Genomic DNA, 11380 nt, shown 5'->3' with positions numbered 1-11380 from the left:
CCTCTCCCCATCGGCTGGATCCAAGAATGGGAGCCGTCCGCCCGCCGCGCCTTCTACGTCGAGTCCGCCACCGGCCGCGCCGAGTGGACGCTCCCCGCTGACGTGTCGTACGGCGAGGCCTCGCGCGCCGCCCCGGGCCCCGAGTACGGCTATGCGTCTCCGCCTCCCCCGCCCGCAGCGTACCCGCCTCAGGGGTACGGTGCGCCTGCGCCTGCGCCTGGCGGATACCCGGCCCAGGGGTATGGGGGTGAGTACCAGGCGCCCGAGGAGAAGGAGAAGAGCGACAAGGGGAAGATCCTTGCTGCGGGGGCGGCGGGGCTGGCGATTGGGGCGGTTGGCGGGGCGATTCTGGGGCATGAGCTTGGTATGTTTTCTCTCTCTTTTTTTTTCTTCTTCTTCTGGTGTTGGTTGGTGAGATGTGCTGACTGTGCCCCTGTGTAGCTGAGGATAGTGAGGAGGAGGAGGAGCACCACTCGCATCACTCGGATGATGAGCCTCACTACTCGGATTACGATGATTAAGTCGACCGTCGTATGGGCCTTGGGTTGGATGAGGCAATGCTGGAAGCCTGAAGGAAGTGATTCTTGCATTTTGTCTCTGATATTGATATAATGCTGTCTTGCGCTGATGGGTTAGAGTTATAAACAACTATCCATGATGCCATTTGCCCAATCCAATTCTTTTACTACCTTGAGGGCTGACTCGCACGAGATCTGATCTGATGCACCGTTCTACATGTATTCCATTTCCCTGCATGTCAGCTTGAGAACACCTGCTCATCCATATAATCGAGTATCGCAAGATGGATATCATCAGGAGCTCTGACCATCCCTTGGACGAGAGACACGTAACTCATCCAAGACTTACCCCCTAGACTGTGCTTCCAGCCATCGTGCTTCTTTGTCCCCAGAGTACTTTTTTACAGACAGAACCAGAACCAGAACCAGTGAAACCGGCTTCATATACCAGGATCCAGTGCCAGTGTTTCATTAACCACAGGCTGCATATCTAGGCTCAATTGCATGGTGCCGGACTGTCAACGGTGATGACAAACTGGTACCGGCAACGAGTCACACTGGTGCCAATGCTTCCCCGGTGTCTATCTGCCCGATCTGATTTGATGCTCAGGAAGAGGCGGAGGGCAACCGGGGGAGATTCAACGGAGGCAGGGAATACAGATGATACCTCGATGTGTATCCAGGCAATCTGTGGCATTCTACCGCTTGTCCCGCTGCAATGATACGATCGAGGTAGATATCATATTCTTATTGTCCAGTTGGAGTTCTGTAACCCGTGCAGTGCCCGGTATGCATCAGTGCTAACGGCAACAGAGTATCGGAATAAGGTTGGACTTGCGGAGAATAAACCACGATACACGAATGGTATTGGGCAGCGGTCGTCGTCAGTACCTGCTGGAAGTGGGTGCCTGAGGCCACCGGCGGGCTTAGGGCTCCGGTGGAGGAAGGTTTTTTTAGCCTAAATAACCACTATAAAATTCTTTATTTATCCCTAGAATATCTAGCTTAGTATACCATGTAATATAAAAAAAACTTTTATATATAATAACTATTTATTTTTTTTAGTAGGTTATAAGCCCGGGTTTGCTTAACTTATATACTTAATTAAAAGTCTTTTTTTTTAAGTTAACCTATACTAACTAAATATATAGTATTTTCTTATTTTACCTATCTAGCTTTATATTTTTTTTATAACTTTATTAATTATTATAATAATTAAAAAGCCTTATACTTAAAGTAAAGGCCTTGCTATAAGGGTATAAATATTATAACTTTATTTTATTTTATTTTAATTTTTTTTTTTTACCTTTACCTTTTTAATTAACTTTTAATTTTATAAATATCCGCTTTTTAAGACTATATATATTTAATTTTTTAATAAAAATAAGTTTCCCTTAGTGGCTAAAAAGTTTTAAAACCTTTAAAGGTAGTATAACACCTTTAGGTTTTTTAACTTAAACTTTAACTACTTTTTAAAAATTTAAACTAACCTTTAAATATTTAACTAGCTATTTTTAATTACTAGCTTTTTTTTTTATAACTATTTTAGTATAGGCTTTAGCCTATTTAACCTTAATTTTATTATAGTAACTTTTTAAAACTTATTATTCTTAATTACCTTAGGTTTTTAATCCCTAAGTACTTTAATCCCTGGCTTTTAAACTATTTTAATCCTTTTATTATTTAGTTTTTTTATATTTAGTTTTTTTATATTTAGTTCTTTTATATTAAGCTAAAATAAAAAAAATAACCTTAATTAAAGCGAAGAATATCCCGGTTTTAATATTAAAAAACTAGTAGGTTAAATAAAACTAGCAAGTATTTTTAAAGCTTTAAAAAACTAGCTATAATTATTTTTTAAAGTAATTAAATTAAAGGTACCTTATAAAAACTTTTATTAATCCCTTTTTTATTATACTAGCCCTAGTAGGTAAAAATATTAAAACCCCTGGCTAATAATTTATTATAAGCTAAATTAAAAATATAAGTATTAATAATAAAGTTTTAGTTATTACTATGTTTTTTATATAGCCTTTTACTTAATTTATTACTAAGGTTATTACTAAGCCTACACCCCTAGTAAACTATAATAAGGCTAAAATTTAATAATAAAATTAAAACCATGCCATGGCTTTAATTTTTAGTTATTTAGGTTTTAATTTATAAAACCTTTTTATTAATAAATAAATAATTTATAAGCTACTTAATAAAATTAAAAGCTATTTTAAACCTAATATTAATATTATAATTTTTAAGGTTTAGGCTAATTTAATATTTTTATTTTATAATAAAAGTATCCCTAACCTTAGCAAGAAACTTAAAAAGATTTAGTAAAAATTTACTTATATTAATATTACTTTTTTAACTAAACTTATTATTACGACTTTTTATTAAGCCCTAGGTAATTAATTTAATTATTTTAAGGCCATGCATTTTAATAACTATATTATTAAATATTTTTTAAAAAATATTATTATATTAATTACCTTTTTAAATAACTTTATAATTATTATTAAGTTTATTAAATTAAACTAAAACTAGGGCACTAGTACCTTAATACTTTTTTTAATAAAATATTTATAAAGCTTAATACTAAGTACTATAAAAATTACTTTAATATTATTTAAATATATAAAAATAAGGGTATTATAAATATTATTACATGTTATTATCCTTATTATAACGCGCTTTTTTATAGCTAAAAAACCTATTATTAACTTTATTTTAAGCTTAAAACTACTTAAAAAAACTTTTAAAATAATAAGGGCGCTAAGCGCCCCCGGAAAGACTTTAAATTTAAGGGAAATATAAAGCTTATGCTTAAGCTAGTACTTATAATTTAAATTAACTTAAATTTTAAGTAAAAAATTATTTAAAATAATCTTATTTAATAAATTACCTTAAATAATAGTTATATCTAATATATTATTTATAATTACTTTTTATTTTAAAATTTTAAGCCTTATACTAGCCCTAGTATTAAGGGTATTAACCCTAAAATTTTTAATACCTAAAATATTAATATTATTAAAATTTTTTATTATATTAATAACTAGCTTAAAATCTTAGCTTTAAATAATATTTTATACTACCTAAATATATTTTTTATACTAATATTTATTTTTTAGCTATTAAATAAGTATTACTTAGTTATCTTTAGCTAGTAAAATATAAAAGCTAAAAAGCTATAAAATACTAATATTATTATTTTATATAATTATAAATTAGCTTAGTATATAGTTACTAAAGTTTATAAAATATTTTTTTTAACCTTTACTAAGGTTTAATAATACTAGCTATTTTAATACTAGTAGCCTTTATTTTTTAAAATAAATTTTTTTAATTTTAATATTAATAAATAGGCCACACCTTTAAAATTAACTTAATAAAATAAAAAAGGTGGTTTATAATATATATATGCCTAAAGGCTATATTTATAAATTTTATATTATTACACGCTAGCAGGCCAAGCCTTATAAAGGTATTATAATATTTATTAATTAATTATTTAAATTATTTTATATAAATATTTTTAGCCTGTATTTACTTTTATTTAATAAAAAAGTATATATTAGCTTTATTATAAATAATAAATCTTATTACTACTAGGTTATAGCACTAGCTAGCAAGAATAAATTTATTATTTAGGCTTTTTTTATTATTTATTAATATAACATGCCTAAACTCCTGCTACACTATATATACTATAATTAAAAAAAATATTTATAATTTATAATACCTTATTTATAGCTTTAAAGCTATTATAAAAATATTTAATATAAACTAGTATAAATAAAATAATTATACTAAAGTATTTATTAATAAGCTACTTAGCCTTATATAATTTATATTATATAATATTAAAACCCTAGCTAATATATAGTTTAAGTTTTATAAAAATACTAGTTATTTATATAATTAAACTTTATATTTTATACTAAATAATATTATATTATTTAAAGCCTGGTATAGCTACTAGCTAAATATTTTTTTATATTTATATTTTTTAATTTAAGGTCTATATTTTAAACCTACTAAAAAAGTAAAAAAAAACTTTATAAAAATGGTAGAACAAGAACTAAAAGGCTAGTTAATTTTAATAAAAAAATAAACAAGCTATACTAAGCTTTTCTGGATAATAGCTATGTAATTTTAGTATATAATATTAATATTATTAAAAATTACTATATTAGGCTAAATTTTCTATTAAAAGTAATTATTTTAGTGCTTTTAAGAACCTTTATCCCCAAGGCTTTACCTTTTTTAAGGATTTTTATTTTTAAGGCCTTACCTTTAAGCCCTCCAGGGACCTTTATTTTTAAAATATTACCTAAAGTTTTAAATTTTTTAAAAATCTTTATTTTTAAGGCACCTAAAATTTTAATATTTTTAGGAATTTTTATTCCTAAAAACTTACTAGCTAATACTAACCTAAATACTAAAAAAAACCTTAAAAATAAATTTCTAAAAAGCCTAGCTTTTTTATCATCGTAGATAACAATCTTGATGAAGTATAATAAATAGCTTGTTAACTAAAACTAACTAAGCTTAATTTTAGGAAAGGGGTTAGTTAATAGCAGTAGCTAGTAATAGTATATGCCGCTAGTGGTCTAGCTAATATTAATAAGTCTTTTTTAAAAAAAAGCAAATGCCCTTATTTATTAATAAAAAACACTACTAAATAAAGAAAAAGATGCTTAAAAATTAAGCAAAAGTAGTAAGTAATAGTAATAAATAAAGCTTTAAAAGTAATAAAAGTAGGAAATATAAAAAATAAAGCTTAAGTAAAAATAGTTTAAGAATAATTAAAGGCTTAAGCTAGTAAGAAATAAAAAAAATATAAGAGTAAATCTTAATTACCTAGTAGGTAACACTAAAAATAAGGCTTAAAGGCTTTAAAAAGTAAAAAGTTTAGGCTTTATTAAGTTTAGTTTTATTTTAATTTTTTTAATATTAAATATAGCATATTTATAAAAACCTTTAAAACCTAATTTTTTATTTAATAAGCTATATTAATAATAATATACCTTTAGGCCTTTAGTAAAGCTTATATTTAGGCTTTTAAAAAAACTTACACGGCCTTATAAATAATAAGGTATTTTTTTTAATATATTTAATACTATATTATAGCTAATTAATAATAAATTAAGGTTACTAGCTAAAGCATAGGCTAAAAATAATAGGGTTCCCTAAAGTAAGGATAATAAAATTAAATAAATAGTAAATAAAGTTTTAAGCGGTAATTGCTAAAGCAAGAATAATAAAGTTAAATAATTAGTAGAAACCAGGGGAGGTATATTTTTATTAATTAAATAATTAATAAAGGTTTTATTAGTAAAAACTACGGGAGGTACTAATAGGTTAGCAGGTTTTTTAATAAGCTTTAGTAATTATATACTAGTTTATAAAATATAAAGGCCCGGAGTAATTTTTAAAAAATAACTAGTTTTTAAAAGGTTATTAGTAATAAAAGTTTTTAAAGTATTTCGTGCTATTAGCTATATTAAAAATTTTAAAAGGCTAGTAAGTAATATTTACTAAGCCACGGGGTTATTACTAGTAAAAAAATTAACTTATTAAATTTAATAATAAAATTTAAAGCTTTATTAAGCCTTTATTTTTATTACTTAATTATTAACACTATTACTATTAGGACAGTAGGAGGGATTAAATTATTTTTTTATTAATTTATAAGTAAAGTTTATATAAATAGCTATAGCGTGCTAAAAATTATATAGCCTAGTTTTAATTATTATAAGTAAAAACTTTTTAAACTAAGCATGCTAGCTGGCTTATATAAAGGGGTAATAAAATTATATTAAGGGGTAAAAAAATTTAATAATTTTTAATTACTAGTAAGGGTAATAAAATTATACTAAAGGGTAAAAAGGTTTAAAAAGCTAATAGGCTTATTTTTATTAGTAATTATAGTAATAATAGGCTTAACTTAATTACTAGTTAAAAAAGCTTTAATAGTATTTTTTTAAACATGCTTATTAGTTAATAAGCCTTGGCTAGCGGTATCTTATATATTTTTTATAATAAAAAAAATAGGTTTACTAGGCACCTTTTTTTTTAAATTAGCTACCCTGCGCAACTTTATTTAAGTTATTAATAACCTTCTTCCCCTTTAAAAATAGTTTAAATAGCCTAGTATTTTTACCTTTTAAGTAACCTTAAATAAACTATTAATACACAAGCCACTAGTTTTTAATTAAGCTACTTTATTAATATTTTTAAAATTATTAGCATTCTTAAAATTATTCTTATTAGTATCTAGGTTAAAAAATATTATTAAATTTATTAAAGTTTTTATTAAAGTCCTTTTTTTTATTAAAGTTATTAAAATTTTTTATATTAGTGTTATTTTCCAACTTTGTTATAATTAGCTTAAACTAGTTAATTAATTTTAACTTTAAATTCTTATTTATATGTAATATTAAGGCGCCTTTAGTAATTAATTTTAATTTTTAATACTTTTTTATTTTCCTAGTTTTTATTACTAAAAGGTCCTAGTTTACCATGGCTTAAAGTTAATAGGCCCTTATTTTTACTATATTAAGGCCCTTAAGCACCAGCAAAAGGTATGTTTTTAATTATAAATTTAATAAATCTTAGTTTACTATTTAATAAAAGTTATAGGTAGTGGAATTATTAAAAAATAATAAATATAAATAGCTCCCTCCCGCCGCTTAAATAAACTTATTATAATTTATTTTTTTTATTACTTATATTACTAGGCCTCTTCCTAGGGAAATAATATAAATAAAAATATTTAAAATATAATAACTTATAGTAATAATTAAAAATAATAATTAAGTATTATTTACTTTAATAATTTTAATAAGATGCAGTCTTAGCCTAGTAATAAAGTTAAATATAAAATTTAAGTTTAATATACCTAGTAAAATTATATTTTTTAATTTTTATACTTTAGTAAATACTAGGTTTTTATTATATAAAATTATTTATTTATAATATATAGGGAACTAGTACTTCTTGTATATATAAGTTTATATAATTAAGTTAATAAGCACTTTTTTTACCTTAAAATTATTATTAAAATTAAAATTATATAGGTATTTTTTATGCTTAAATAATTTATTTATTATATAAATAATAAAAAATACTTTACGGTTTAAAACTTGTGTTTTTTTTTAAAAAAAGCTATAAATTTTAGGATTTTTTACTTATTTATTTAGTGTAATTATAAGCTTTCTTCCTACCTTTAAGTTATTTAAATTTATTTTATTATTTACTACCCGCGTTTATAGGCAATTATAGTTATTACTATTATTATTATATATTTAATATATTAAAAAGTAATTATAATAATTATATTATTTTTAGTAGTATTTTACGCAGCTTTTTTTATCTTTTTCTTATTTTTTATTTTTTTTATTAATAATATTAATATAATCCTACTTCCGGATTACTTTAAGTTTTTTTATAGTTAATAAAAGTAAAAAAAAAGGGAGCTTAAATAAATAAAAGAAATAGCTTAAAAAAAGTAGTTTTAATTACTAAAGTAAATATAAAACTTATTTAAAAAAAGCTTAAATAAATAAAAGAATTGCTTAAAAAAAGCTACTAAAAAAAACTTGTTTAAAAAAAGCTTAAATAAATAAAAGAATTACTTAAATAAAAAAAGCCGCTAAAAAAAACTTATTTAAAAAAAGCTTAAATAAATAAAAAATTGCTTAAATAAAAAAAGCCGCTAAAATAAGTTATATAAAAAATTTAATAACTTAAGCTCTTACTTAAAAATAAGTTATATTAAATAAAAAAAATAAAAAGCTTTAAAAAAAAATATTTTTTTTAGCTAAAGTAAGGGTAGGCAGCGTTTACTTAATTAAAATAAAATAAAAATAAAAAAAAAGTATTACCGCCCTTGCTTATAAAAGTAAAAAAAGTAAAAAAAAATTACTTAAAAAAAATCTTGGCTACTAAAATAGGGTTTACTTAAAAATAAAAAATATAATTAATAAAATTACTTATAAAAGTAAAAAAAGTAAAATAAAAAATATTAATTTATAAAAACTACTAGAGCAGACCTTAAGCTTTAAAAAAAGGTAAAATTAGTAAAAAATAAAAATATAAAGGCTATTATAAAAAAATATAGTATTAAAATAAGGCATAAAAAATTAAGTAAATTAATAATAAAAATAATATATAAAAATAAATATAATAAATATTAAAATAAACGCCATAAACTACTTTAGGTAAGTTTTATTATATTTTTTAACTAGCTTTTTTACACCTTTTAGTTCTAACCTTAATAATTACTAGTTATTTTTTGCTTTATACCCTGTCTAGTAAACTAAATATTTTATTACTAGGGTTTATTTATATTTTATATATATAATTTTTTTATTAATAATCCTTTTAACTTTATACTAGTTCTTATTAATTAGAAAATCTTTATTAACTATTACACCTGGCTTTAATAGCTATTAGCTAAAAAAGTCTTTTTTAAAACATTTAGCATTTATATAAAAATAATAGGGTGGATTTACCATTTTTTAAAAAAATTTAACTTATAAGCTAATTAACCTACTTAGCATATAATATAAAAAAACCCGCGAACTATTAGCTTAATTTTTTTAATATTTATTTATTTACTAGAATATTATATCCTTAATAAAGGCGTAATAGCACCTTATTATTAATACTAAAAAATATTACCTAATACTTTTAATTATAATACTTTTTTATTTAAATTATAATAAATAATAATGCTTTATAAGTATCCTAATATATTATAAAAAAGTAATTACTTAGGTGCTTTAGTAAGTTCCATGCTTAGTAAATTAATTAACTATATATTAACTTATAAAAAGTAAGGCTAGTAAATAATTTTTTTAAGCTATTAAGGGCGGCCCGTGTTAAAGGTAAAAAAAACTTTTATATAATTTATAGCTTAGGGTATAACACTAGCTAGTAATAAAGTATTATTTTTATTATTTAAATAGCTTTTTTAAACTAATTATTAATTTATAAATAATAAGTTATATTATATAGCTATTAAATACCAAGGGCCTTAAAAATTACTTACTAAAAATTAAAAATAAACTTTAAATTTTAATTTAAAATAATTTTTTATAAAATACCTTAATTTTTTAATTATATAAATTAAATAAATGCTACGCCCTAATCTTTAGCTTTCTACTAAAAATAACCTAAAATTAAATTAATTTATTTTAAAAACTTATTAACTAGGACAAGCACTTGGTCGTGCCCTTTATTAATAATTAATAAATTAACTATAAAATTTATAGTTAGTGTTTTATATAACGCGTTAAATATAATAATAAAATTTAAAAATTTATAGGGCTTATAATAAAAAACTATTAATAACTTATAAGGGCAAGCTATAATATACTTTTATAGCTTTATTATTTTTTTATATATAGCTAAACCGCGTAGTTTAAATAAGCAAGTATTTAAACTAGTATATTTTTATTAATTATAAATAATTATAAAAATATTTTTAAGTAATTTTTATAGGATTATTAACCAAAGCTTTTTATTATTTTTTTACAGGTAAAAAAGCTTTTTAATAATTTAATAAAAAATAAAATAAAAAAAAGTATTATTTTTTTTTATACTAGTTAAAATATTAATAATTACCATGCACCGCGTATTATTCTTATATTTTTAATAAATCCTATATATAAAGTCTAGGTTAACATAAACTTTAAAGTAACCTAGTTAAACTAGTATAAAATTTATATTAAAAAATAAATACTTTATTAGCGTGTTAAGGTTAAGATCCTTTGTTATTACCTATGCACTATTTTTTAGTAATTTAAAAAAAGTATTTATAACTAAGTTTATTTTCCCTAGTTAATAATAAATTAATAGGTTAAATTATTATAAATACTATAATACACGGATTAAGTAAAAATTTAATCCTTTAGTAGCTTATAATTAAAGTAATATTTTTTTAAATAGCTTAGCTATTACAAAGTAATTTAAATAAATAATTACTAGTAAAAATTATAAAGCAGCCTTAATTAAGTAATAAGTTTTTTTTACTACTTAAATTAAATAAAAGGTTTTAATTTTTATTAGCTAGTAATTACACTTTGCAGGCGTTAAACCCCTACTAAAAATAAAATTAGCTTAATAGTTAATTTAAAAGGGGGCTTAAAAGGGTTTATATATTTAAAAAAGTTTTTAATATAATATACTATTACGCCATATTTATTTACTATAGTATTTAAATTAATATATAAACACCTAAAGAAATTATAATAAGTAAAAAATTTAAAATAAGTAAACTTAACCTACAGCTTTTAGTAAGCTTTAATTTTAAAAAATATTAGTTTAAAAATTAATATTTTTATTACCTATTATTTTTAAGGGTGCCTTATTAATAAAAAACCTTTTAAAAGGCGCACCTTATGTTTTTATAAAGGCGTAATTATAAAGGTATATTAAAATATATAGTAATATAGGTAATTAATTATATTAAAATATATTTTTAGTTAGCAAAGGGTATTAAAAAAATAAAAATATTATATAACTATAATTTTTTTTTATTTATTATTAAGCCTAACATGTTTACATGCTATCTTAGCAGCTAAATACTTAGGTAATTAAAAAAAGTTTTTTTTTAAATTTAAACTAAGGTTTAGGTCTTATAGTTACTAAAATACCTAGTATAGGTAAATTAGGTATTTATTTAATATTTTTAATATAATAATAATATTATTTATATAGCATTAATAAAAATCCCTAAATTTAGTAAAAAATAGGTTTATTTACTACTAAATAAAAGTAACTAAGTTTATATAGCCTATAATAGCTATATTAAAATATTCTTAACCTTGGTGGCTTACCACCGCTAGGTAATAATA

At 22.9% G+C, this 11380-nt stretch overlaps 1 protein-coding gene across 1 annotated transcript in view; it reads left to right on the top strand.

Annotated features, from left to right (window-relative positions):
- DSM5745_09162 (uncharacterized protein) overlaps positions 1–521 on the top strand; it is a gene marked incomplete at both ends in the record, with an annotated part of 772 nt that extends 251 nt beyond the window's left edge. Inside the window, 2 exons of the mRNA XM_026751178.1 lie at positions 26–364; positions 442–521. Coding sequence (XP_026600264.1) covers positions 26–364; positions 442–521 — 419 coding nt within the window. The remainder of the gene's footprint in view (positions 1–25; positions 365–441) is intronic.
- Positions 522–11380: the final 10859 nt, after the last annotated feature.

This window comes from Aspergillus mulundensis, assembly GCF_003369625.1.
Source record: "Aspergillus mulundensis strain DSM 5745 chromosome Unknown scaffold_11, whole genome shotgun sequence".
NCBI classification, from domain to species: Eukaryota; Fungi; Ascomycota; class Eurotiomycetes; order Eurotiales; family Aspergillaceae; genus Aspergillus; species Aspergillus mulundensis.
The sequence above is the reverse complement of the archived record's forward strand: the minus strand, read 5'-3'. Positions and strand labels throughout refer to the sequence as shown.